General features: G+C 40.4%; 4 protein-coding genes across 6 annotated transcripts; 3 read left to right on the top strand and 1 right to left on the bottom strand.

Annotated features, from left to right (window-relative positions):
• Positions 1 to 308: 308 nt before the first annotated feature.
• On the top strand, positions 309 to 4545 carry LOC113169285 (complement C1r subcomponent-like). The gene is made up of 8 exons (XM_026370594.1): positions 309 to 420; positions 732 to 945; positions 2291 to 2468; positions 2813 to 2947; positions 3056 to 3130; positions 3382 to 3587; positions 3680 to 3888; positions 3993 to 4545. Exons 1-8 carry the CDS (start codon positions 395 to 397, stop codon positions 4351 to 4353), a joined length of 1404 nt encoding a protein of 467 aa, XP_026226379.1. The 5' UTR covers positions 309 to 394; the 3' UTR covers positions 4354 to 4545.
• Positions 4546 to 7835: 3290 nt separating this feature from the next.
• Positions 7836 to 15710, top strand: LOC113169271 (complement C1s subcomponent-like). 3 transcript variants are annotated; one of them, XM_026370549.1, is made up of 11 exons: positions 7836 to 7981; positions 8292 to 8506; positions 8946 to 9123; positions 9489 to 9629; positions 9778 to 9983; positions 10080 to 10227; positions 14101 to 14238; positions 14340 to 14414; positions 14659 to 14864; positions 14957 to 15171; positions 15273 to 15710. In XM_026370549.1, exons 2-11 carry the CDS (start codon positions 8348 to 8350, stop codon positions 15625 to 15627), a joined length of 1821 nt encoding a protein of 606 aa, XP_026226334.1. In that variant the 5' UTR covers positions 7836 to 7981; positions 8292 to 8347; the 3' UTR covers positions 15628 to 15710. The 3 variants fall into 3 exon arrangements, with proteins under 3 accessions (XP_026226334.1, XP_026226335.1, XP_026226336.1); XM_026370550.1 differs by having other exon boundaries at positions 14104 to 14238; XM_026370551.1 differs by lacking the exons at positions 7836 to 7981; positions 8292 to 8506; positions 8946 to 9123; ... (1 more) ...; positions 9778 to 9983; positions 10080 to 10227 and adding exons at positions 12540 to 12673; positions 12984 to 13197; positions 13623 to 13800 and having other exon boundaries at positions 14104 to 14238; positions 15273 to 15708.
• A 634-nt stretch (positions 15711 to 16344) lies between these two features.
• Positions 16345 to 19937, top strand: tapbpl (TAP binding protein like). Its single transcript, XM_026370602.1, has 8 exons — positions 16345 to 16699; positions 17085 to 17291; positions 17379 to 17648; positions 17733 to 17933; positions 18091 to 18258; positions 18335 to 18432; positions 18567 to 18792; positions 19040 to 19937. The coding sequence occupies exons 1-8, from the start codon at positions 16624 to 16626 to the stop codon at positions 19105 to 19107; spliced, it is 1314 nt and encodes a 437-aa protein (XP_026226387.1). The 5' UTR covers positions 16345 to 16623; the 3' UTR covers positions 19108 to 19937.
• Positions 19938 to 22014: 2077 nt separating this feature from the next.
• Positions 22015 to 25160, bottom strand: zgc:92912 (R-SNARE_VAMP2 domain-containing protein). Its single transcript, XM_026370657.1, has 5 exons — positions 24652 to 25160; positions 23535 to 23682; positions 23089 to 23247; positions 22556 to 22607; positions 22015 to 22080 (listed from the first exon to the last, which is right to left on the bottom strand). Coding segments are annotated over exons 1-5 (378 nt in total). The 5' UTR covers positions 24654 to 25160; the 3' UTR covers positions 22015 to 22063.
• Between the last annotated feature and the right edge of the window lie 2261 nt (positions 25161 to 27421).

Genomic DNA, 27421 nt, shown 5'->3' on the forward strand with positions numbered 1-27421 from the left:
TTTCATGTTTTATCAGAGATATATCTTCTTTGTTGGTATATTCCATATACTGTGATATAAATATAGATCACAGGCCATTGTTTCTATTTTCCTTTTTGTTAAGTTTTCATTCAACCTTTTTCTAATCCTTTTACCTTTTTAATTCAAACCAAAAGACTTTAATTCTTACATGTTTTGCTTAGTTTTTCTGTTTAATGGTTAATGATCCATTAAGAACTGTAGACTTTTGTCCTACAGCTCTTCATTTTTTGCCAAGATAAACAAAGCCAAATATTTAAGGTTAACTTCCACTGCAAACTACAGGCTGAACTACATTGATGATACAATCAAGGCACAGAACATTTCTCTTTCTCATTAATCACACATAGACATAGACAGTATATTTCTTCCCGACATGACTCGGTTCTGCTGCATCATCTGGTAAGCTTGACCATGATTTTTAACTTGCACATTAAAAGTTCCTGTGAAGTTTTCCTTTTCTTGAATTTGATTTTGTTTCTCAAAACCTGCTAGAAGTGTGGAGGTTGTTATTGTTCTTGCATTATAAACTGTTTACTACTGATGTTACAGACATGTAGTTTTTGACGTTGAATAATCAATTTGTCAGAGTAATGTAGTGTAACTTTAAAAGCAATCTACTGATTGTGTCACTGTGTTTTTGCTCTTTCTGTTTGTATCCACTTTGGACTAGAATCGTAGTTCCAGCTTTGTTTGTTGATGCACCTTTTCAGGTTATTTAGTTTTGCTGTGTGGGGGGGCTCGAGGTTGGTTGACTCTGTGCCTGCAATGCATGGGGAGGTCCAGTCCCCCCAGTATCCACGGCCCTACCCTCCTAACCTGATGAGGCAGTGGGACCTCTGGGTTCCTGAGGGCTTCCAGATCCAGTTGACTCTGAAACACCTGGATATTAAAACTTCTGACGGCTGCCATCAAGACTCTCTTACAGTCAGATTCTTATTTCAACGTTTTACATTAGTGTTTTCATACTCAAGTGTCAAACTCAGATTGTAGTGTAATATACACTCACTGGCCACTTTATTAGGTACACCTTACTAATACCAGGTTGGACCCCCTTTTGCCTTCAGAACTGCCTTAATCCTTCGTGGCATAGATTCAACAAGGTACTGGAAACATTCCTCAGAGATTTTGGTCCATATTAACATGATAGCATTACGCAGTTGCTTCAGATTTGTCGGATGCAAATCTCCTATTACACCACCAGCCTGAACCGTTAATACAAGGCAGCATGGATCCATGCTTTCATGTTGTTGACACCAAATTCTGACCCTACCATCCGAATGTTGCAGCAGAAATCGAGACTCATCAGACCAGGCAACGTTTTTCCAATCTTCTATTGTCCAAATTTGGTGAGCCTGTGCGAATTGGAGCCTCAGTTTCCTGTTCTTAGCTGACAGGATTGCCACCCAGTGTGGTCTACTGCTGCTATAGCCCATCCGCCTCAAGGTTTGATGTGTTGTGCGTTCAGAGATGCTCTTCTGTATGCCTCGGTTGTCATGAGTGGTTATTTGAATTACTGTTGCCTTTTTATCAGCTTGAACCAGTCTGGCCATTCTCCTCTGACCTCTGGCATCAACAAGGCATTTGCGCCCACAGGACTGCCGCTCACTGGATATTTTCTCTTTTTCGGACCATTCTCTGTAAACCCTAGAGATGGTTGTGCTTGAAAGTCCCAGTAGATCAGCAGTTTCTGGCACCAACAACCATGCCACTTTCAAAGTCACTTAAATCCCCTTTCTTCCCCATTCTGACGCTCGGTTTGAACTGCAACAGATCGTCTTGACCATGTCTACATGCCTAAATGCGTTGAGTTGCTGTGATTGGTTGATTAGAAATTTGCGTTAACAAGCAGTTGGACAGGTGTAACTAATGAAGTGGCCGAGTGTACATTTCTTTTACTTGTACCATGATTGACATGCTGGCAACGGGTTAGAGCTGGTTTCAATTAAATAAAATTTAAAATAAACATTTATCTGATCAACCTGTACACTTTTTTAACTTTTAAGATCACACAGAACTTCATTTTGATACCTTCTTTTATTTGCTAAGATAGGACAATAACGTAATGAAAGGTTGGTCATACCATTTCTCTGGTTCACTTCAGTTCTAGTTTTATATTACTCCAATATTTATGCTAAACACATTAGTGTTATTGTCACTTGTAACCACAGTGACTGATGTCTGGTTTAAGTTACATACAGGAGTGTTGCTTATCTTACACAGTGATAGCACCTAGGATTGTTTACATTGTCCCTTTGCTGTTTTTTTTCAGGTTCTCTATGATCAAAAGGTTTTGGGGAAGTTTTGTGGTCAGGGAAGTTCTTCTAATCACCCAAGCAAAAAGCCGATTCTTTCTCCAGGCAACAGACTTACGTTAATTTTCCAAACAAGTGACTCCACTCCAGAGCAACAACAGCACATCGGTTTCTCTGCTACCCACAAGGCAATAGGTAGAGTTTTTATGGTCAGCTCCCTTTTTTCCATTGAAGCATCATGTCCCCAACTTTTACTAATGTTGTCAGTGTGACTTAGTACTTGTTAAACTTCTTGCTTATAGCAGCTCCATGATTTGTTTCTATATACAACAGTACTTCAATGTTATGTTCATGATCTTGATGTATAGTGAACGTCACAAGTGAAAACTAAGCCACACAGTTACTGTATGTACATTTTGTAGGTTAGATATTCTTCTTAATAATTCTGTCATTATCAGACATAGATGAATGTACTATGATACAATATGTCTGGTATCACTAGCAAGATATTAATATGCTCTTGTTTTTTTCTTGAGCAGCAACTCATTGTGGAGAACCTGAACCTTTGCTGAATGGACGGGTGACCTTCCTGTCAGGCTCTCAGAATCAGTACCTTTCTGTTATTCAGTATCATTGTAACGAACCATTTTATTATCTCGCTGGGGACATAAATGGTAAGATAACTGCAAATAATAATGATAAAACTAAAAAACTATTATTGTTATAAGATTTTTGGTGTAGCGTCATTTAAAAATAAATACCTTCATCCCTCTGCTGTTCAGCTACGTTCACCTGTCAAGCAGATGGAAAATGGAAATCCAATCACAATAGTGACGTTACACCAACATGCATACCAGGTATTGAAATATGGATAAATCTTTGTTCCCTAATGTACAGTGCTGTGAAAAACTATTTGCCTCCTTCCTGATTATTATATATATTATATTATATTACAGGAGACCACATTTTTTGGAAAGCTAAGTTAAATTTCACTTGCTACACCCAGACCTGATTACTGCCAGACATGTTGAGTCAAGGAATCACTTAAATAAAATCTGTCTGACAAAGAGTAGCATGGCTGAACCATATTTATATCAATCTCTTCCAGTTTGTGGCCAACCAACAAAAAGTATCGTTGTCTATCAGAGAATCATTGGAGGCAGTGATGCTCCAGACAACACCATCCCCTGGCAAGTGATGCTTAATCTAGGTAGAGCAAGAGGAGGAGGCATGATAATTGCAGACCGCTGGATCATGACTGCAGCTAGTGTTGTATCAATAAGGGGAGTAACAGCATCAAATGATACAGTAAAAGTAAGTAGACTACTATAGCTGTTACCTGTGTGTCCACTGTAGTCATGTTTTTTCAGTGAACACTTTTTTTAATCTTTTATGTTAATTTGCAGATTTACACAGGAGTGACAGATATTAAAAGAGACATGAGTTCTCCTGTGTATGCTGCCTCTGTCCATGTTCACCCTCAATACAACAATGATGTCGACTACAACAATGACATTGCATTGATCAAACTGCGAGATCCCATCACTTTTAACTCCTCTGTAATGCCAGTGTGTTTGCCAGCAGCGGGCGCAACTTACCAAACTGGCACCATGGGGTAAAGAAAAAACTACTTTTCTTTATTTCAAGTTTGAATTTTCTCCAGCTTCTAAACAGGAGGCTCTGATGTATCTACTGTACCTGTGTCTATATCTTTTTCAGACTGGTGTCAGGCTTTGGAATTACAAAAGCAGATGACTGGAGGGTTATGTCAATTAAGCTGAAATATGTGTACATCCCTTTGGTCGACCAGGAGACGTGCACTAATTCAGTCAATTTGATGAGGAGGAACGACAGAACAGGCCTGACAAATAACATGTTTTGCGCTGGACTCCCCGAAGGTGGGAAAGACTCCTGCTCAGGAGACAGTGGAGGTCCCTTTGTCCTGAGTGACAGTGGACGGTACTGGGCTGCTGGGATTGTCAGCTGGGGGTTTGATTGTGGGCAGCAGGGAACATATGGAGTCTATACCAAAGTCACCAACTACCTGAACTGGATCCACAAGACCATGCAGGAGAACTAAAATGTACAGTAATTCATCACAGCATGATGATTAATTTTGCTCTAAACATGTTCTTGTGTGCAGCATCAGTCAGCTAGTTGTTGATCAACTTCAAATCACTAGTAATCACGACTAGAATGATTTCAAACCTTCCTGAAAGTATCAAACAAATGTCCTACAGATTATTACCTTCTTCTTCTTCTCTTTTGGCTTTTCCCATCAGGGGTCGCCACAGCGAATCATCCTTTTCCACCTAACTATCATGGACATCTTCTACCCTAACACTAGCCAACCTCATGTCCTCTGTTAACACATCCATATATCTCTTCTTTGGCCATCCTCTTGCCCTCCTGCCTGGCAGCTCCATCTCCAACATCCTTCTACCAATATACTCACTATCCCTCCTCTGCACATGTCCAAACCATCTCAGTCTAGCCTCTCTGACTTTGTCGCTAACACAGACAACGTGAGCCGTCCCTCTGATGTACTCGTTCCTTATTCTGTCTAACCTGGTCACTCCTAAGGAGAACCTCAACATCTTCATCTCCGCTACCTCCATCTCAGCCTCTTGTCTCTGTCTCACTGCTACCGTCTCTAACCCATAGAGCAGAGCTGGTCTCACCACTGTCTTGTACACTTTTCCTTTGAGTCTTGCTGACACTCTTCTGTCACACAACAATCCTGACACTTTCCTCCACCTGCTCCAACCCGCCTGCACTTGCCTCTTCACCTCTTTTCCACACTCCCCATCACACTAAACTGTTTACCCCAAGTATTTAAACTCCTGCACCTTCTTCACCTCAGCCCCCATTGTCCAGGGAGATTCTTGTCTGACCTCATCTGTCAGCCTGTCCATCAGCATAGCAAACAAGGAGGGACTCAAAGCTGATCCTTGGTGTAGTCCCACCTCCACCTTGAACTCATCTGTCTGACCTACAGCACATCTCACCACCGTCATACTTCTCTCATACATGTCCTGAACTAGTCTGACGTACTTCTCTGCCACTCCCGACGACCTCATACAGTACCACAGCTCCTGTCATACGCCTTCTCTAAATCTACAAAGACACAATGCAGCTCCTTCTGTCCATCTCTGTACTTTTCCATCAACATTCTCAAAGCAAAAATGGCATCAGTGGTGCTCTTACGGGGCATGAAACCATACTGCTGCTCACATATCTCCACCTTCTTCCTAAGCCTGGCTTCCACTACTCTTTCCCACAGCTTCATTGTGTGGCTCATCAACTTTATTCCTCTATAGTTGCTGCAGTTCTGCGTGTCACCCTTGTTCTTAAAGATCGGAACCAGAACGCTTCTCCTCCATTCCTCAGGCATCTTCTCACTCTCTAGAATCCTATTGAACAAACTGTTTAGAAACTCCACTGCTGTCTCTCCTAAGCACTTCCACACCTCCACAGGTACGTCATCAGGACCAACAGCCTTTCCAGTCTTCATCCTTTTCAAAGGCTTCCTAACCTCATCCTTTCCAATCTCTGCTATTTCCTGCTTCACAACATCCACATCTTCCTCCCTTCTTTCCCTGTCATTTTCCTCGTTCATCAGCTCCTCAAAATACTCCTTCCATCTTTTCTGCACACTCTCCTGGGTTGTTAGCATCTTTCCATCTCTGTCCTTAATTACCCTTATCTGTCTCACATCCTTCCCATCTCTATCTCTCTGTCTGGCTAGCCTGTACAAGTCCTTCTCTCCTTCCTTTGTGTCTAACCTGTCATACAGCTCATCGTAAGCTGTCTGTTTGGCCTTTGCCACCTCTCTCTTCACTCTACGCTGTGCTTCCTTGTACTCCTGTCTACTTTCCTCAGTCCTTTCTACATCCCACTTCCTTCTAGCTAACTTCTTCCTCTGGACGCATTCCTGTACTTCCTCATTCCACCACCAAGTGTCTTTACCTTCTTTCCTCTTTCCAGATGACACACCTAGCACCTTCCTACCTGTTTCCCTGATAACCTCTGCTGTAGTTTCCCAGTCATCTGGAAGCTCATCCTGACCACCCAGAACCTGTCTCAACTTCTGTCTGAATTCCGCACAAGTTTCTTCATTCTTTAACTTCCACCACTTGGTCTTCTTCTCTGACTTCCCTCTTTTCTTCTTCCTGACCTCCAGAGTCATCTTACACACCACCATGCGGTGCTGTCTGGCTACACTCTCTCCTACCACCACTTTGCAGTCACTAACGTCTCTCAAATGACCTCGTCTACATAGGATGTAGTCCACCTGCGTACTCCTACCTCCACTTCTGTATGTCACTCTGTGTTTCTCTGGCTTCTGGGACTAAGTGTTGACTACAGCCATTCCCATCCTCTTAGCAAAGTCCACCACCATCTGTCCTTCTAGATTCCTTTCCTTTTCACCAAACTTGCCCATCACCTCCTCATCACCTCTGTTGCCCTCACCAACATGCCCATTGAAGTCTGCTCCAACAACAACTCTCTCTCCTCTGGGGATACTCTCTATGACCTCATCAAACTCACTCCAGAATCTCTCCTTTTCTTCTAACTCACAGCCAACTTGATGTGCATACCCACTGACTACATTCATCATCACCCCTTCAATTTCTAGCTTTAGGCTCATCACCCTGTCCGAGACTCTTTTCACCTCTAGAACATTGCTCACAAACTCCACCTTCAAGATCACTCCTACCCTATTTCTCTTCCTATCCACACCATGGTAGAACAGTTTGTATCCTCCTCCAATACTACGTGCTTTGCTGCCCTTCCATCTTGTCTCCTGCACACACAGAACATCTACCTTCCTTCTCTCCATCATGTCTGCCAGCTCTCTGCCTTTCCCTGTCATTGTGCCAACGTTAAGAGTCCCTATTCTCAGATCTATGTTCCTGCCTTACTCTTCTCTCTCTGACCACAAACCCTTCTGCCTCCCCTCTTTCTTCGACCAACAGTAGTCCAATTTCCACCGACACCCGGTCGTTGTTAACCCGGGCCTCGACCGATCCGGTATGAAATTCGTATGTATAATTCACATGGTTGTTTTTGGCAATTTTTACGCCAGATGCCCTTCCTGACGCAACCCTCTCTATTTATCCGGGCTTGGGACTGGCACAGAAGTCACTGGCTTGCAACCCCTGTGGCTAGATTCCTACAGATTATTCACTTAATTCACAATATTGTATTTAAAATTAAATACTGCATATTTCCTTCAGATTGAAATAAAATGTTTATATAATACCGATTTGTGTGTCTTTTCATGTTTTATCTCAACTGTATCTTCTTTGTTGGTTGATATGTTTATTCCATATACTGTGATATAAATATAGATCACAGGCCATTGCTTTCTATTTTCTTTTTGTTAAGTTTTCATTCAACTTTTTCTAATCCTTTTACCTTTTTACTTCAAACCAAAAGACTTTAATTCTTAAATGTTTTTCTTAGTTTCTCTGTTTAATGGTTAATGATCCATTAAGAACTGTAGACTTTTGTGCTACAGCTCTTTATTTTTTGCCAAGATAAACAAAGCCAAATATTTAAGGTTAACTTCCACTGCAAGCTACAGGCTGAACTACATTGATGATACATTCAAGGCACAGAACATTTCTCTTAGCACATTAATCACACATAGACATAGACAGTATATTTCTTCCCGACATGACTCGCTTCTGCTGCATCATCTGGTAAGCTTGACCATGATTTTTAACTTGCACATTAAAAGTTCCTGTGAAGTTTTCCTTTTCTTAAATTTGATCTTGTTTCTCAAAACCTGCTAGAAGTGTAGAGGTTGTAATTGTTCTGGCATTATGAACTGTTTACTACTGATGTTACAGACATGTAGTTTTTGACGTTGAATAATCAATTTGTCAGAGTAATGTAGTGTAACTTTAAAAGCATCTACTGATTGTGTCACTGTGTTTGTGCTCTTTCTGTTTGTATCCACTTTGGACTAGAATCGTAGTTCCAGCTTTGTTTGTTGATGCACCTTTTCAGGTTATTTAGTTTTGCTGTGTGGGGGGGGCTCGAGGTTGGTTGACTCTGTGCCTGCAATGCATGGGGAGGTCCAGTCCCCCCAGTATCCACGGCCCTACCCTCCTAACCTGATGAGGCAGTGGGACCTCTGGGTTCCTGAGGGCTTCCAGATCCAGTTGACTCTGAAACACCTGGATATTAAAACTTCTGACGGCTGCCATCAAGACTCTCTTACAGTCAGATTCACATTTCAACATCTACATTAGTGTTTTCATTCTCAAGTGCCAAACTCAGATTGTAGTGTATTTTTTACTTGTACCATGATTGACATGCTGGCAACGAATTAGAGCTGGTTTCAATTGAATAACATTTTAAATAAATAATTACCTGATCAACTTTTTCAACTCTTAAGATCACACAGAACTTCATTTTCCTTCTTTTATTTGCTAAGATAGGACAATAATGTAATGAAAGGTTGGTCATACCATTTCTCTGGTTCACTTCAGTTCTAGTTTTATATTACTGTACTTCAGTATTTTAGCTAAATACATAAGTGTTATTGTCACTTGTAACCACAGTGACTGATGTCTGGTATAAATTACATAGTGTTGCTTATCTTACACAGTGATGGCACCTATGATTGTTTACATTGTCCCTTTGCTGTTTTTTATTCAGGTTCTCTATGATCAAAAGGTTTTGGGGAAGTTTTGTGGTCAGGGACGTTCTTCTGATCACCCAAGCAAAAAGCCGATTCTTTCTCCAGGCAACAGACTTACATTAATTTTCCAAACAAGTGACTCCACTCCAGAGCAACAACAGCACATCGGTTTCTCTGCTACCCACAAGGCAATAGGTAGAGTTTTTATGGTCAGCTCCCTTTTTTCCATTGAAGCATTATGTCCCCAACTTTCAAAATAAATTCCAACCACTAGTTTTTCAGGCATCATGGTCATTGTGATCAAGAAACACAACAAAATGCAACTTTCCTTCAAGTGTGTCATCGTCCAAGCCAAAACACAAACTAATGTTGTCAGTGTGTGGCTTAGTACTTTTGATTTGATCTGATTTGTCTCTATATACAGTACGATAATACTTCAATGTTATATTCACGATCTTCTTGAGGTATCATGAACGTCACAAATGAAAACTAAGCCACACAGTTACTGTATGTACATTTTGTAGGTTAGATATTCTTCTTAATAATTCTGCCATTATCAGACATAGATGAATGTTCAAAACCAGACCCTGGAGATGGCTTAGGCCCACTCTGCTCACAGCTCTGTGTCAACACCCCTGGTTCATACCGCTGCTCCTGCCACAATGGTTACAAGCTTCATTTGGACCAGCGCACATGTGTCTGTGAGTAACGTGACGAGCACAGACTTGTTTGTGTGTACTTCATTGTGCGTAATGTATAGGTGTGGCATTAGTCCTGCTATATCTTTATTATGAAGTGAACTACTCAGTCTTGACTTTTTAGTACATCAATAATTTTACCTTTGTCCAGTATCATGCAGTGGTTGTATATTTGACAAACGCGAGGGACGTCTGTCCAGTCCAGGGTACCCTCAGCCCTCACCCCCTTTTCTGTCCTGCAAACATATTATCTCTGTAGAGCCCAGATTCACTGTCATCCTCAACTTTACTGGCAACTTCCACATTGACAGTGTGGACACTCAGGAAGGTCCCAGCTGCTTACATCACTGGCTGCAGGTAATGAAGACAGGCTTGATTCAGACAAATGAAAATAAAACAAAGCTAATCTGATCTGCCTCAATGCATATGTATAAACTTTCTCTTCTTCTTGAGGTAACTGTTCCAGGCAGAGAGCCGATGAAGCTGTGTGGTGCAAAGAGTCCAGGTCTAATAGCCACAAACTCCAACACTGTCCGACTGGACTATCACACTGATGAAGAAGGCCTGAGCAATGGCTGGAGCCTAGAGTACAGCACACACAGTGAGTTGTGTAAACTGTTGTGTTTGGTTGACAGTAACTAAAGTTATAGAATTAGAGTTTATAGTTTGGTTGTTGCTGTCTTTCCAGGGTTCAAGAGGCCAGAGAATGTGACCAATGGCAATGGCATATGATTTTGTGTCAAATAAAGAAATGTACTATGATACAATATGTCTGGTATCACTAGCAAGATATTAATATGCCCTTGTTTTTTTCTTCAGCAGTAACTGGTTGTGGAGAACCTGAACCTTTGCTGAATGGACGGGTGACCTTCCTGTCGGGCTCTCAGAATCAGTACCTTTCTGTTATTCAGTATCATTGTAACGAACCATTTTATTATCTCGCTGGGGACATAAATGGTAAGATAACTGCAAAAAAGGATAATAATAAAGAAAAACTATTGATATTTTTGGTGTAGCGTCATTTAAAAATAAATAACTTCATCCCTCTGCTGTTCAGCTACGTTCACCTGTCAAGCAGATGGAAAATGGAAATCCAATCACAATAGTGACATTACACCAACATGTATACCAGGTATTAAAATATGGATGAATCTATGTTTCTTAATGTTCAGTGCTGTGAAAAACGATCTATCTTCCCCCTTCCTGATTATTATGACCAGCTGTGATTGACCACATTTTTTGGAAAGCTAAGTTAAATTTCACTTGCTGCAACCTGACCAGATTACTGCCAGACATGTTGAGTCAAGAAAACACTCAAATAAAATCTGTCTGACAAAGGAAGGCACGGTTAAACCTTATTTATATCCATCTGTTTCAGTTTGTGGCCAACCAACAAAACGTATATCTGTCTATCAGAGAATCATTGGAGGCAGTGATGCTCCAGACGACACCATCCCCTGGCAAGTGATGATGAATATAGAGGGAGGAAGAGGAGGAGGCATGATAATTGCAGACCGCTGGATCATGACTGCAGCTCATGTTGTATCAAATCAGGGAATACTAGCATCAAATGATACAGTAAAAGTAAGTAGACAACTATAGTTGTTACCTGTGTGTCCACTGTAGTCATGTTTTTACAGTGAACACATTTTTTTATCTTTTATGTTAATTTGCAGGTTTACACAGGAGTGACAGATATTAAAAGAGACATGAGTTCTCCTGTGTATGCTGCCTCTGTCCACGTTCACCCTCAGTACAACAACCCCAATTATGTCGACTACAACAATGACATTGCATTGATCAAACTGCGAGATCCCATCACTTTTAACTCCTCTGTAATGCCAGTGTGTTTGCCAGCAGAGGGTGCAACTTACCAAACTGGCAACATGGGGTAAAGTTTGTCTGTATTAAATTATTTCCTGTGACTTTTCTGCAGCTTCTAAACAGGAGGCTCTGATTTATCTACTGTAACTGTGTCTATATCATTTTCAGACTGGTGTCAGGATTTGGAATAATAAAAACAAATGACAGCCGGATGGTTTTAACAAATAAGCTGAAGTATGTGTACGTCCCTTTGGTCGACCAGGATACGTGCAATAATTCAATCAGTGTGTCGAAGACGAAACTTACCAACATACCAAGCCTGACAAATAATATGTTTTGTGCCGGAATCCCTGAAGGTGGGAAAGACTCCTGCCAAGGAGACACCGGCGGTCCCTTTGTCCTGAGTGACAGTGGACGGTACTGGGCTGCTGGGATTGTCAGCTGGGGGGTTGAGTGTGGGCAGCAGGGAACATATGGAGTCTATACCAAAGTCACCAACTACCTGAACTGGATCCACAAGACCATGCAGGAGAACTAAAATTTACAGTAATTCATCACAGCATGATGATTCATTTTGCTCTAAACAGCCTCTTGTGGGTAGCATCAGTCAGCGAGTTGTTGATAAACTTCAAATCACTAGTAATCACGACTAGAATCATTTCCAAACCTTCCTGAAAGTATCAAACAAATGTTCAATAGATTATTCACATAATTCACAATATTGTATTTAAAATTAAATACTGCATATTTCCTTCAGATTGAAATAATATAATATAATGTTTATATAATGTTTGTGTGTCTTTTCATGTTTTATCTCAACTGTATCTTCTTTGTTGGTTGATATGTTTATTCCATATACTGTGATATAAATATAGATCACAGGCCATTGCTTTCTATTTTCTTTTTGTTAAGTTTTCATTCAACTTTTTCTAATCCTTTTACCTTTTTACTTCAAACCAAAAGACTTTAATTTTTAAATGTTTTTCTTAGTTTCTCTGTTTAATGGTTAATGATCCATTATTGAGACTTTTGTGCTACAGCTCTTTATTTTTTGCCAAGATAAACAAAGCCAAATATTTAAGGTTAACTTCCACTGCAAGCTACAGGCTGAACTACATTGATGATACATTCGAGGCACAGAACATTTCTCTTTCTCATTAATCACACATAGACATAGACAGTATATTTCTTCCCGACATGACTCGCTTCTGCTGCATCATCTGGTAAGCTTGACCATGATTTTTAACTTGCACATTAAAAGTTCCTGTGAAGTTTTCCTTTTCTTGAATTTGATTTTGTTTCTCAAAACCTGCTAGAAGTGTGGAGGTTGTAATTGTTCTGGCATTATGAACTGTTTACTACTGATGTTACAGACATGTAGTTTTTGACGTTGAATAATCAATTTGTCAGAGTAATGTAGTGTAACTTTAAAAGCATCTACTGATTGTGTCACTGTGTTTGTGCTCTTTCTGTTTGTATCCACTTTGGACTAGAATCGTAGTTCCAGCTTTGTTTGTTGATGCATCTTTTCAGGTTATTTAGTTTTGCTGTGTGGGGGGGCTCGAGGTTGGTTGACTCTGTGCCTGCAATGCATGGGGAGGTCCAGTCCCCCCAGTATCCCAGGCCCTACCCTCCTAACCTGATGAGACAGTGGGACCTCTGGGTTCCTGAGGGCTTCCAGATCCAGTTGACTCTGAAACACCTGGATATTAAAACTTCTGACGGCTGCCATCAAGACTCTCTTACAGTCAGATTCACATTTCAACATCTACATTAGTGTTTTCATTCTCAAGTGTCAAACTCAGATTGTAGTGTATTATTTACTTTCACCATGATTGACATGCTGGCAACGAATTAGAGCTGGTTTCAATTGAATAACATTTTAAATAAATAATTACCTGATCAACTCTTAAGATCACACAGAACTTAATTTTCCTTCTTTTATTTCCTTAGATAGGACAACAATGTAATGAAAGGTTGGTCATACCATTTCTCTGGTTCACTTCAGTTCTAGTTTTATATTACTTCACTATTTTAGCTAAATACATTAGTGTTACTTTCACCTGTAACCACAGTGACTGATGTCTGATATAAATTACATAGTGTTGCTTATCTTACACAGTGATGGCACCTATGATTGTTTACATTGTCCCTTTGCTGTTTTTTTTTCAGGTTCTCTATGATCAAAAGGTTTTGGGGAAGTTTTGTGGTCAGGGAAGTTCTTCTGATCACCCAAGCAAAAAGCCGATTCTTTCTCCAGGCAACAGACTTACGTTAATTTTCCAAACAAGTGACTCCACTCCAGAGCAACAACAGCACATCGGTTTCTCTGCTACCCACAAGGCAATAGGTAGAGTTTTTATGGTCAGGTCCCTTTTTTCCATTGAAGCATTATGTCCCCAACTTCAAAATAAATTCCAACCACTAGTTTTTACAGGCATCATGGTCATTGTGATCAAGAAACACAACAAAATGCAACTTTTCATCACTTGTGTCATCGTCCAAGCCAAAACACAAACTAATGTTGTCAGTGTGGCTTAGTACTTTTGATTTGATCTGATTTGTCTCTATATTCAGTGCGATAGTACTTCAATGTTATGTTCACGATCTTCTTGAGGTATAGTGAATATGCCCTTGTTTTTTTCTTGAGCAGTAACTGATTGTGGAGAACCTGAACCTTTACTGAATGGACGGGTGACCTTCCTGTCAGGCTCTCAGAATCAGTACCTTTCTGTTATTCAGTATCATTGTAACGAACCATTTTATTATCTCGCTGGGGAATTAAATGGTAAGATAACTGCAAAAAAGGATAATAATAAAGAAAAACTATTGATATTTTTTGGTGTAGCTTCATTTAAAAATGAATACCTTCATCCCTCTGCTGTTCAGCTACGTTCACCTGTCAAGCAGATGGAAAATGGAAATCCAATAACAATAGTGACGTTACACCAACATGCATACCAGGTATTAAAATATGGATAAATCTTTGTTTCTTAATGTACAGTGCTGTGAAAAACTATTTGCCCCCTTCCTGATTATTATGACGAGCTGTGATTGACCACATATTTTGGAAAGCTGAGTTAAATTTCACTTGCTACACCCAGGCCTGATTATTGCTATTGCTTTTATTGATTAAGAAATCACTTAAATAAAATCTGTCTGACAAAGGGTAGCACGGTTAAACCTTATTTATATCCATCTCTTTCAGTTTGTGGTCAACCAACAAAACGTATTTCTGCCTATCAGAGAATCATTGGAGGCAGTGATGCTCCAGACGAGACCATCCCCTGGCAAGTGATGGTGAATATAGAGGGAGGAAGAGGAGGAGGCATGATAATTGCAGACCGCTGGATCATGACTGCAGCTAGTGTTGCATTAAGTCATGGAATACTAGCATCAAATGATACAGTAAAAGTAAGTAGACTACTATAGTTGTTACCTGTGTGTCCACTGTAGTCATGTTTTTACAGTGAACACATTTTTTTATCTTTTATGTTAATTTCCAGGTTTACACAGGACTGACAGATATTAAAAGAGACATGAGTTCTCCTGTGTATGCTGCCTCTGTCCACGTTCACCCTCAGTACAACAACCCCAATTATGTCGACTACAACAATGACATTGCATTGATCAAACTGCGAGATCCCATCACTTTTAACTCCTCTGTAATGCCAGTGTGTTTACCAGCAGCGGGCGCATCTTACCAAACTGGCACCATGGGGTAAAGTTTGTCTGTATTTCATTATTTCCTGTGACTTTTCTCCAGCTTCTAAACAGGAGGCTCTGATTTATCTACTGTAACTGTGTCTATATCTTTTTTAGACTGGTGTCAGGCTTTGGCACTACAGACAGACGGAGGATTTGGTCAAATAAGCTGAAGTATGTGTACGTCCCTTTGGTCGACAAGAAGACGTGCGCTAATTCAATCAATTTTAAGACAAGAAACAACAGAACAGGCCTGACACGCAACATGTTTTGTGCTGGACTCCCGGAAGGTGGGAAAGACTCCTGCCTAGGGGACGGCGGAGGCCCCTTCGTCCTGAGTGACAGTGGACGGTATTGGGGTGCTGGGATTGTCAGCTGGGGTTTTGAGTGTGGGCAGCAGGGAACATATGGCGTCTATACCAAAGTCACCAACTACCTGAACTGGATCCACAAGACCATGAAGGAGAACTAAAATTGCTATACATCATTAAGTTAGTTTCACAAGATGTGCAAACTAAAAATAAATGATGACAAACACACAAAGAAAGATTTGATTCACAACTCTTTTTCAGATTACAATAAAGATGTAATAATAATTGTTAATTCAGCTACTGTGTATTTGTTACGGTTTTGCATGTTTGTATTTTTGTATACATTGGTTTTAGAGCAGTCTGAAAGTTTAAATGACAAAAAAATGAAGAAATTATTAATTTCTTAGTCATATTATTTTTAAGACGCAGCAGTTCCCCTGAAGGATAAGAATAAGGGACACCTACCTAAGTGTTGGCCAGAGGACACTAATGATTAGAAAGTGGAACTGGGAGCACCATCTCCAAACACAGATGGTGGTCACACTGTGTCCAGGTGTGCCGACATATGACCTCATTAACCTTCAATGACCAGTCATTTACAGGGTTAGTAAAGAGAAATAAGTTCAACTTAACTCTAACTAGCTGCATCATCAGTTATTTTTCTGTCTAAACATGCGTTTAAATCTACCTTTAAAATACTGCATCGCAAACAGGCAGCATCGAAATACTACTACAACTAGCTCGCAGTATTAAATTCGAGTAAATGTATTTGTCAAAGTGTATTTGGAGTAGAATATAACTCCACAGTGACCTATGACCTGCCGCCTGCTGTTCGGTGATTGGACTCACTCACTTTCACTTTCACTCCTCCACTGCTGCGTAATGCGCATGATCCGTGGATAGTTCCTGCACAAGCTCAAGAGTTTACGACCAGATTAGATCAAATTTACTACAGTACGCATGTTGTACATTAGCGATGGGATGAAAGACAGACTGTAAAAAAAAAAAAACTAACTAAACTGTGCAGCGACGGACTGAGGTGTTGTTTGTTGTTGAAATCAAAAGTGAAAGCGGTGCTGGTGCTTCTGTGTCCTCAGCTGTTTCTACACTTGATTTGGTCTTTTTGTCGTACGTGTCGATTTAAAAACTTCTAGCTGATGAAAACAAGGGAAGCAGAGTCCATGATGATTCTTGAAGTCATTTTGTTTGGATGCTTCATGACCCGCGCTTCTGGTAAGAGTATTCATCTTTATTGATGCTGGACATATTAGAGACAGTTGACTACACTCGGAAATAAACTAAAATATAACGCAAGTTTTGTAGGAAACCCTACAATTAGCATTAATTATACATAACTACAGATAGCTAGTGGTCCAGTAAGCCAGTATGAAAGTCAGTTTAAAGCAAAAATGGGAAATGTGACTAAAGGCAAGTAAACAATGAAACATCCAACACATAAGATTTGATAATGGTTCAATTATTAATTATTTATTTGGTTTAAATGACTCTGTTCTTTAAGTCTTTTCAAAGTCAGTGCCTATATAGTTGTCCTTTATTTATTAATTTATAAGAAAGTTAACCTATCGTTCTTTGTTCAAATCTGTCCCTTGTTGCTCAGCTGATGGGTTTGCAGATGTTGTGCTGTCCTGTACCCTAGTGGAGGAGGGCGTTGGACTGGGTGGAATAGGAGGTGCCTTCACACGGACGCCAGCCACTCTCGCTTTAAGAGATGTTGCCGTTGTTCCAGATGAAACCCTGGAAACACTCACTCCGTTTGTGCCGCCCTCCAGCCCCGATCCAGAGCTCATCATATTTGAAGCCAAAGGTTTTCCGCGTCTCCTCTATGTGTACGGTTTTGGTGTGATGTGAACGAAACATCTGTTGAACTTCTCGTGTCATCACTTTGTGGCAGTGTCGTCACCTGAGATCCCCAACGCAGATGTGTTGCTCCATTCAGACTGCAATGAGCAGGAGGTGATGTGTGAAATAAGCCGTTACTCTCCTCGTGGATCGCAGGAAAGTTCAGATCCAGCTTATTTCATGGTGTCTGTTAACGTGGATGCAGTAGAGTTCAGCACTTCGTTGATTCTGCAGACTTTGTCGGTGGAGAAGGATCAATCAACGCTGATGCAAAGCAAACTGGATCTGCCCCTTAGCCAATCAGGAACTCTACTGACTGAGGGTGAGATCCAGAACTTCAGATCTAGACCTGACTACAGGTTTGACAAACAAAAACATCCTTCTCACTGTGTTTTCTGTTCCTCAGTGATATTCCTGGTGTTTTCCAGCGTGAATTCTGTATCTGCACCTCTGAGAGGCGATGTCCTCCTGAACTGTGGTTTCAAGCAGCAGGAGACGCCCCTGTCACAGGAAGTGGGAATTGAGTGGCGCCTGCAGCACAGAGGTAAAGGGACGAAAGTGCTCGAAATGAAGACAAGGCTGGATGATGCTGAAGGAAACACAGTGGGTAAGAAAGTGCTGTAGGCGTGAACGGGTGTGTGTGGCCTCCACAGGTTTATGAAGGGCTTTTAGACCCTGAGGTGGCTTCAAGTTTAAGTCCATAACAAATAAGAAGGATATAGTTTTGTCTCTTCCTGTCTTACTCGTCTCGTCCATGTTTTCAGTGCATGAAGAAAGGATGGGTTCCAACATGGATGCTTCCCAGGTTGTTGGTGAGGGTAACGTCTCTCTGAGTCTGAACACGCTGAAGGTTTTGGATGAGGGGACCTACATCTGTACAGTCAGCTTAGGACATTTCCATGCCCAGCAGGTCATTCAACTCCACGTTATTCGTAAGTGTCCGTTTAATCCGATGTGTCCGTTCAGAAAACTCCGCAGCATGTTTTCTAATTCCTCCTCTGTTTTCAGAACCTCCGCATGTTTCACTCTCAGAGGAGAAACTGGTTTTGAAGTCCCCCCAGACACTGATTTGCCACTGCAATAAATACTACCCACTGGATGCTCAGGTCTGTACCTGTAATTGTTAACTGATATCCTTTCACCAGGATTATTATTGTCAGCTATTTGAATTGCAAGTTCTGTATAAAAGGTTCTGTCCAACCTCGTTGTTATTGATTCTCTGCTCTCTCCCACCTTTCAGGTGGAGTGGTTGTTCCTCTCTCCTACAGACACAGAGCCCACAGTCTCTCAAAATCAAGGCTCTCTGTCCAGCCATCGGCAGCATGGTGACAAGACGTACTCCCTGTCCTCTCATCTTACTGTGCCCACCACTGTCTCCCCAGGAACCAAAATCATCTGCAGGGTGTCACACTTAGCCCTGGATGCTCCTTTGTCTGTCAGTGCGCTGGTAGAAAGTCCAGAACCAGGTAATTATGAGTAGCTGCTAAACTGAATGTTTCCTTGTAGAAATAGTTTAGAAAATAATTTGGTTTCAACTGGAAGTGGAGAAAAACTGGCTTGGCTGTGAGCAATAGCGACCAAATCCACATATCAGCCCCTAATTTTCCTTATTAACATATTATATCTTGTTTGTTCTAGTTTTCTCTCTTATGATAGTTTAATGTGAAATGTATTGTACATCACTTACTTGCATCTTTCTTTTTCACTCTGCAGATTGCTATTGGTGGGTTCTGGGTTTCCTGATCATCACTGTGCTTTTCTTCTACCAGGTTATGAAATAAGTAAGCGGGAGATTTTCCAGTAAATAATCTTAACTTAAAACTGAGCCCAGAAAGGATTCCTCCGTGTCATTTGTTTAAATTATTAAAATAAAACAGTCATCACTGGTTCTTTTAACATCCTTCTGAATATAAAACTACACATTTGTTGGGGAAACTACATGATCACTGTAGCTGTATGATGCATTTGATTTATATATTTGGTGTTGAGTATTATTGTAAGTAATACTATAAACACTGTACAAAGTTGCACTAAGCAAATTCACCACAGTGTCCAGTGGTGTTTGACATAATCTTATTAGGAAGTTTTATGTTTTACCTTCAGTTTACAGGTTGTAAATACTAAATTTAAATGTTGGATTTGAAACCCAGTAAAATATCAATTGCACTGTGTTTAAGATATAAGAGATTGTACCTAATCAATCTGGCCTCAGTCAATTATTGAATTTAAATTAGTTCAATTAAGTGTCAGTTTCTAAAAACCAGCTCTGTCTGTTTTCATGTTTAGAGTTATTGGTGATCTACTGTACTGTTTTCTAGTTTTCATGTTACATAAATACTCCACATGACCAGCAACTTTAAGGATCTATACTTTAAGTAATTTGTTATGTAGTAAATATTAACTAAGGATGTGACTTTGCATGAAATTAAGCCCAGACTTTCAACTGTGCATTAATGTTTTGGTTAATAGTCTCTCAAATATTTGTTTGACACATTTTTTGCTGCACTGTTCCCATTTGGTTCTTATTGGTACTGTTTTAACTGTTGTCTCTTTTTTTATTTTTGTTTGTGTGATGGATATTGTTTTCACAATGAAACCTTCTGTGACCCAATGAATGTTTTGCGTTTTTGAAAATTACAAATATTTGTAATTGTCCTTGTTACAACTGATTGTGACAAAGTAAGGTTGTTACAAAGTTGGAGTGATGTTGTAGTCGAGTTCCTCTTTATAAAATGCACAGAATCAGAATCTGTATATTAGGATGTACTGTACATTGGCCTGGATTTATCAGGAAAATATAACAAAACACCATCAGTTCTGTTGATGATTTCTTTATTGGCATCAGCAAAAGTGGGAAGCATGCATTTGTTTTTGCAAATCCAGTTGCATCTCTTGCATCTCAGGTTGTAAATGATAGCGCATGTTCTCCTATCTCGTGGTAATTTTGCACAACAATAATATTGTTGTGCAAAATCATCAGGTATTTTGGCTGACTATTGCATTTATGCATAAATGCACTTTGTACACTATTTTCACAATGTTATCAACTCAAAATCATTACGAAGAGAGGGAAATACCTTCTCTTACATCCAAAAACCCTCGAAAACCTGAAAGAATTTATAAACACATTTTCAGGAGAAAAGCTGTGTACTATGGTTCTACTCCTATGATACTACACATTTTAACTGTTCACTACAGTAGAAGTCGTTTGCAGTCTCTGAATATTATTTTTCTCTGAAGTGGAGTTAACAAAATTTGGCAAACTCTTGAGCATCACTGCATTGCATAAGCATTTGTTATCAGATTGGAAAGAAATTATACACAAGTCCTTTAAACCACTAACAAAAGAAAATTTACAGTCGGCAGTTAGATTCAGAAATGGCAGATACACAGGTCACACAAATAAGCAAAACTATGGACACTGTTCGCCATGCAAGTTAGAAACAAACATCATAAAGCCGGTGACAGGTGAGTCTGGTTTTGTATTAGTGAAGGGGAGAGCGGGAGGGCCTGGTGGATCTGGATCCAAATGAAATCTTTTCTCCCATTTTTCCTGCTTTTTATAGATCAGGTCAACATCAATCAATCAAACACTTTGTCAAAAGGAGCGGACATTTGTACCTGTTTGAAATGTGACGTTACACATTCATCCGTCTATGGCTGTGACGCTGTTCAAGTGAGAGTTAGGAGACCTTCCTCTGGATGAGAGTGGTCAGTTCATGTAGATTGTCTGTCAGTGCTTACTTGTCTCTTTGCTTTGCTGTGCATATTACTATGCCTCTAAGCAACCACCACCACCTGTGGTACAAAAATGCAGGTACAAATGAAGCTTAGTTATAGAATTACTTTATCAATAATTACTTACCAGTCACGAAGTTTTGCTCATTTATACACAAAAATGCTGCAATTCCCTGGCTCTTTTCCCTGACTCACCTCTACCTTTGCTTAATAAACTCTCCCTTTTGTCTTCTAATTACTAAGAACTGCAAAAATAAGACACCAAAAGTTGGGCAGGAAAGGAAAAGAAAAAGTTACTGATAAAGCCTATTAGCTAAATTTGGAAAAAGCTACTTGCTATAATGCATTGGATCACAAATACACACACGCACACACAAAAAATATCATAAGCTTAATCTAACATGACTTTGTGTTAGTAAGTAGCACTGATGGTAGCAGTTGTGACAGAATCACTGTGTTAGTTAGGCAAGTCAGTAACAATTTACAAATGTAAGACTCTCATAAAAGGTTTTATGAACAAGCTTTGGTGCATTTTGGATAGAAAGGACTGCGAACTCTTGTTAAATCTCCCTGCACACGTTCACCATCTGTACATTGTACGTTTCCCCCGTAGCTCCATTCAGTGGGCTTAGCCCCGTGTGTTTCTGTGTCACAAGGATTTCCTCTCTCCTTCCTTCTCTTTCGTTCTTCCACTTTCACTCTGCCTGCTGCGTCCTTCAATAATACATGAGGTGCAGAGACAGGAGAGAGTGAGTGAGACTTGACGCCCAAACAGTGGAAGAGAGCAGCAAGAAGGGAGGAAAAGGAGGGACAAAGAGCGCAGAGACACCTATAAGCAGTACTGTCATGTATAAGTGCAAGATGGTTTGATGGAAGACTGTGTGAAGAGAGGGAGGAGAGGGGAGGGAAGGAGCGGAGCTTGTTTTGTTTTGTTTTTTTTTTTCTCTTCCCTCTTATATCATTCTTAAGTCCATATCCATCTGAACTGATGGGCTGAGCTCAGTAGAAGAAGTACACTGCGAGTGAAGGAGAGAGGGAAGGTGAGTCAATAATGGATCTGCACAGAGCATCACTTAAAACAACACAAACAACTCAGCTCCTCTTTCTTATGTGGTTTGTTTTTATTAAATAACTGTTGAGATTGGTGTTATATTGATAATTTAGTGTATCAAGAAGCAATGCATAATTCATAATAAGAGCAGAAGGACACAGGCCAGATGTGGCCTTGTTAGAACAGAAATACAAATAACATGCAGCTTCTGTCTTGTACCTGAACGCATGTTTTAACAAACCATTCATTTCTTGTGAAACCAACTAACAATTAATGGGATATCATTTACTGGATCATTTTCTCTTGCAAATTAGGAAGAAATCTTATTTTAAAATAAAATAATGTGTCAGCTGTCAGAAACACGCACTTTAACCTCTCAGTCAATCATTAAACTAATCAGTCTTTATATTAGGACCAAGATGAAAATATTTTCTACTTACAGAATATTATTCCAACCACGATGACTCCAATGATACCCATCATGATCATCATCTGAAAAAAAGGGCAAACACATTTCCTATAACAATATTTCCCTTTATAAATGAATCTATAAGGTAACTTCAGTGTCTGCAAACAGAAAAATAAACGTGAATAACAAAACACTTACAGCTCTTTGGGTTTTCTGTGCTTTAGACTTTTAATATCTTGGGTATTTCTGAGTCTTTGGTGAAAACTATACTAACAAGACGTTTTTCCATTTCCCCCTGAAGCATCTGTTCAGTCCCCCACAGCAGCTCATTAACAGATTAACGTGTGAAGAGAGCAGGATGACGACATCCCCACATCAGAAACTATACGTTCTCTTCAACGTACATCATCTTAAACAGCTGTTTGATGTATTAAAATAACACAGCTGAGGGCTGGATTCCCACCTAATCCATGCACCACACCACATACTAATAGGCATAAGCAGCTGACTGTATTTCCTCCAGTGACAACAGTCTGGTTAATGGACCCACACTAATATGCCCACCTTGCAGTTCTTCCACCAGTACTTGTTCTTTAGCTTGGCTGCGCAGCTTTCAAACTGTGAGGCTCCGGCCTGGAGAGCGTCCGCTCTGTCATCCAGCTCTGAAAGCTTCTGGTCCCTTTCCAAAACCTTGTCCACATTCACCCTCATGATATCCACCACCTAGCCGACAGGATGAGAAAGCATTTGGCAGTGTTACGGAGGACAGATGACGACTTTTCTGAAGCTGTTCATCACAAATATGAAAATACAAGTAGTTGTAATCCATTTGCAAATTGCAGCAGAGTCCATAATATATTAAGAGGACCAGACGTTTCCAGAGAACACATTCAGCAAAATAATGTACTCTGCACTGTGAATACAGATTAAATGTAGATAGTATGATTAATCCATTAATGTGTAAAAGCGCATTCTGGCCCAGAATCTTAGTCTGGCCTGGTGGAGCTCACCTCCTCCACTTGGGCCTGTGTCTGCTGTAGCCTGCGGTTGCTGGAGGTGTTGGGTGGACCTGCAGGTGGGCCGGCTGGGGCTCCATCTGCACCGGGGGCTCCTGGAGCCCCGGGGGGTCCAGCTGGGGGAGCAGCATCTGGGGCAGACCTGCGAAGAGGAGGAGAGGGAGCGTTTTATAAAATGAGATTAGTTGATGTTCTGTTAACGGGTGTATGTTCTGTGCATTTAAAGAGAATCTCACGTGATTCTCGAAAGGAAAAACTGGCTAATGTTGGCTGAGGAATGAAGAAAATAGGCTGTGAAGGAGAGAAGGAAAAAGGAAACAAGGACTAAGAGAAGGTGAAGGATGGGACGGGGTAGCAAGGAAGAAAATATAGGGCACAGATGGGAAGCAGAAAATAGAAATTCGTCCTGCCCGTGAAGGTTTTGGCTGTGAGAGAAATAGTAATGATAAAGAACATTTAGATGAAGGAAAAGAGAACAACGCGTTGTTGTGATGCATTAAGGAGAGTTGTGTTGGAGAGAGGGAGAAAAAAGTGAGGCTGGAAAGTGATGTAGAGAAAAGAGGAAAGGGTTAATCTAGCAGGGGAAGAGTAATAGGTACAGGAGGATTAAAGCAAACAAGGTCCTAAAGGAAGCAGCAACTGACTCAGCTGCTGGACAGTTTCAGATCATTCCCTTTGCCACAGCCAGAGGAGAAAAAATGTAAAACAGATAAAGATCAGGAATGTCCTCATCAGTCTTTTTATGTTAATAGACCTTAAGAGGTGATAACTCCTCAGTCATCAAAGCCCCACAAAATGCTGGAAAGTCTTTATTTTTTATTCTGTGGTGGAAGATTGTTATGTAAAGCTTCAAATAGCCCCGTCTCATGCTTTAGATTGGCAAAAATCCTCACTTCAATACATAATTCAGTGATGCTGGGACTGAAATTTTTACTTGCGTCAGCAAAATCCGTCAAGCTGAAAGAAATCATTCTAGTTGCGCACACTCGTTCATCAAGTTGAACAAAACCAAACCAAAACCATGCACGGAAATGAACAGATGCCATTGGTATTTTGATGATATGATGTTGTTGAGAAAAGAGCGCAGCAGAAACGCCGCATTAATACTCACATTTTCTATGCAGCTGTTTGAACTGACTCACGGGCAGCGGTGGAGGGGCGACGGGCTGTGAGGCAGGAGAGGGAGGGTCTGAAGTACGACACGAGAGGAGGAAAAAAAAAGCAAGATCACAGGATAAAAGACGTGGGCACTGGTCCAAAGGAAAGTCCAAATTTTTAATATTTAATCAGCAAAGTGATTAAAGTGCGGCGCAGACAGTAAACAGATGCGGAGCGTCTTGGTGCAGTGGAGCAGATCTTCTAGCGATGCATTTATACTGCAAGTCGTCAGCAAAGTGCCGCAATACCCAGGAACGAAATCTGGTGGGGTGGTAATTCACTGTCACTGGACAGTGGAGCTTCAAGTCCAAAAGAGAGACACGCAAGCTTGAGGGAAAAGTACTTCTGAATTAGTATCCATTCAAGAGAAATCCACGGATGCTTCAGTTCCTGCAGACCTGCGTCCAGTTCGAGTGATGCTGAGTCCTTACGGAGCTGCTGGACTGCAGTCAAGTGAGCCGAGCTTTGCAGGAACGCTGTCCAGACAGCCGATGTTCAAGTGTCGTTGCGCGTTTTTTCTAGCGACTACGGTACTGCTGCTGCTCAGTGGATGGATGCATGAGGAGCCTCAGAAAGATGAAAGTTCAGATGAAACATAACTAATGCAAGCAGATTGTCTGACATATCACTGAGAAATGAGGGGAATAATTCTTATTAAAACACAGAGTCAATAAACATTCTAACATTTCTTAATAACCGTAATCAAATGTTTGAATTATGATGTTAATCTATTGTGAAAAGCTTTGCTCAAAGTTGGAGGTTGGCTCCAGTTTCCACACAGAAATAACTAACTAAGCGACTACCAACCTTTCCAGCCTACCCCTCATTTTGCCCAGTGACATGTGAAATGATTTACTTTTACTTTTATTTTCTAAATCACTGTAAAGTATCCTCAGATTTGTTAAAGATTTAGTCAGCAGCACTCTAACAGAAGGAAAGACCTTGTCAGTTACTATGTTATTTTGTGTTGAATTTACCTTTAATCTATTAAAATGACATTTCCTTTAGTGTGATTTCGCCATGCATCAATACAACGAATACATCAAGTAACCTCCAGAACAAAACTTATTATCATTCAATTCAATTCAGTTTAATTTGTATAGCGCCAATTCACAACAGAAGTTATCTCAAGGCACTTTACAGTGCAAGGTAGACCAAACTTCAGGACATTGTTAGTTACTGTATCATTTTGAGGTGACTTAACCTTTAATTTATTTTTAACATATGGTAAAAATACTTGATACTTAACAAACAGAAGGTACAGTAAAAAGTGTCAAAATCAAAATCTTATTATTGTTTAAGCATGAAGATAATTGTTATAAGTTACTACAATTGTTTTGACACTTTTTTTATATATTCTTAAAACCTGTTCAGTAAAACTATTCAGACTTTGTAAGTTAATATTCAAAATGATTCTTTCTATAAATGAACTGAAACTTCCAGCAAAACTCCACAGAAACATTTACCCTGACGTTTCTTACATTTATATTTATTATGTACTGCACAACATAATGAATTGATTCTCCAATTTCAGCAAACCTTTTAATAATATGTTAATTATTGAGACTTTATTTCACTGAAATAAAGTCTCATATATGCTGATTTCACTTTTTTCATTAATTCTGTGTTTTTACATCCTCGGTCAGACTACACGCCCATACCGTAATTTCTATAAACGATGCGCGATAGAACCCAAGCAGCGGCTCACTCGCCCCGCAGTAGATGGCGGGCGCAGACACGCAGCACGGATTGGTCTGTTGTTGAGTCGTTTCTAGTAAAAGCTACTGACAAATATGTGCCATTTGAAAATGAAGGGGAAAAACTCCAGTCATGAAAATGCTGATTTCTTTCAGCCCCTCCCACCTCTTCTTCTTACTCCGGGCCGATAAACGTGCGTCTTTTTCCAAGTGCGTTAGTTTCGTTAGTGCTGAGTGTTACGGCTGTGGAGCCTGCTGCAGTAATGCGTCTCTGCTCCTGCCCCCCCCCTCTCTCTCCCTGCCTCCCTTCACTCTTTGCAGTATTGCAGCTCTGTGTCAGATGGGGCGACACTGCGGTACAGAGGAAACCTCCAGAGTGTTGACTCCACTCTCTCCCTGGTCTGGGATTCCTCCTCCTCCTCCTCCTCCTGCTTTTTTGGATCACGTTTCTTTACAATTGCTCGTTTCATTCCTGCCTTTGAGCACCACCGGCCACATGCTTGTGTGTGTTTTGGGTATGAAGGTGTTTATGTTTGCGTTAGGCCTTAATGCCACAGTGCACACTCAACAAAAACATTTAAACCTTAAAAATCCCTCAAACCTCTCGGCTTGAGATTATTTCAATTAACACACTGCTGCATATGAACTGCATTAGGAGTCATGATTTCCTCTTATATATTTCTTAACTGTTTTAAAGCCCTGATGCAGTAAAAAGGCACAAAATAAAAAATAATTTGAGTAAATGAATGACCCCTCACATTTCTCATGTTGCCCAGGTGGAGATCTGTTCTGTTGTTTTTTAACTGTGTCCATAGTGTCTCTAAACACATGTGCCTGTGTACAAATTCAGCTGTGAACAAATCAACTCAACTTCATCCCCATCCAGCAGCTTTGGGATGAACTGGACTGGTGAGAGAACCTCAGCATCCAGCATCAGGCCCTCACAGATGCTCTTGTGAAAGGTGACAATTCTTGCTGCCGCAACCATGTTTATTATTTTTCAGATGGTATAATGTAAAGTATAAT

Source organism: Anabas testudineus, chromosome 16 (genome assembly GCF_900324465.2).
Source record: "Anabas testudineus chromosome 16, fAnaTes1.2, whole genome shotgun sequence".
Lineage (NCBI taxonomy): Eukaryota > Metazoa > Chordata > Actinopteri > Anabantiformes > Anabantidae > Anabas > Anabas testudineus.

What these genes read in the sequence shown, in the direction of transcription:
- zgc:92912 (XM_026370657.1), bottom strand. An exon ending in CACAGGCCCAAGTGGAGGAG is followed by an intron (nt 23,248 to 23,534) that starts GTGAGCTCCACC and finishes CCTGTCGGCTAG; the next exon opens with GTGGTGGATATCATGAGGGT. An exon ending in ACTGGTGGAAGAACTGCAAG is followed by an intron (nt 22,608 to 23,088) that starts GTGGGCATATTA and finishes CCTTTTTTTCAG; the next exon opens with ATGATGATCATGATGGGTAT.
- tapbpl (XM_026370602.1), top strand. Translation starts at nt 16,624, where the DNA reads ATGAAAACAAGGGAAGCAGAGTCCATGATGATTCTTGAAGTCATTTTG. An exon ending in CTTCATGACCCGCGCTTCTG is followed by an intron (nt 16,700 to 17,084) that starts GTAAGAGTATTC and finishes CTTGTTGCTCAG; the next exon opens with CTGATGGGTTTGCAGATGTT. An exon ending in TGCTGAAGGAAACACAGTGG is followed by an intron (nt 17,934 to 18,090) that starts GTAAGAAAGTGC and finishes CCATGTTTTCAG; the next exon opens with TGCATGAAGAAAGGATGGGT.
- LOC113169271 (XM_026370549.1), top strand. Translation starts at nt 8,348, where the DNA reads ATGCATGGGGAGGTCCAGTCCCCCCAGTATCCACGGCCCTACCCTCCT. An exon ending in GCCATCAAGACTCTCTTACA is followed by an intron (nt 8,507 to 8,945) that starts GTCAGATTCACA and finishes TTTTTTATTCAG; the next exon opens with GTTCTCTATGATCAAAAGGT. An exon ending in TGCTACCCACAAGGCAATAG is followed by an intron (nt 9,124 to 9,488) that starts GTAGAGTTTTTA and finishes TGCCATTATCAG; the next exon opens with ACATAGATGAATGTTCAAAA.
- LOC113169285 (XM_026370594.1), top strand. Translation starts at nt 395, where the DNA reads ATGACTCGGTTCTGCTGCATCATCTG. An exon ending in GCCATCAAGACTCTCTTACA is followed by an intron (nt 946 to 2,290) that starts GTCAGATTCTTA and finishes GTTTTTTTTCAG; the next exon opens with GTTCTCTATGATCAAAAGGT. An exon ending in CATCAAATGATACAGTAAAA is followed by an intron (nt 3,588 to 3,679) that starts GTAAGTAGACTA and finishes GTTAATTTGCAG; the next exon opens with ATTTACACAGGAGTGACAGA.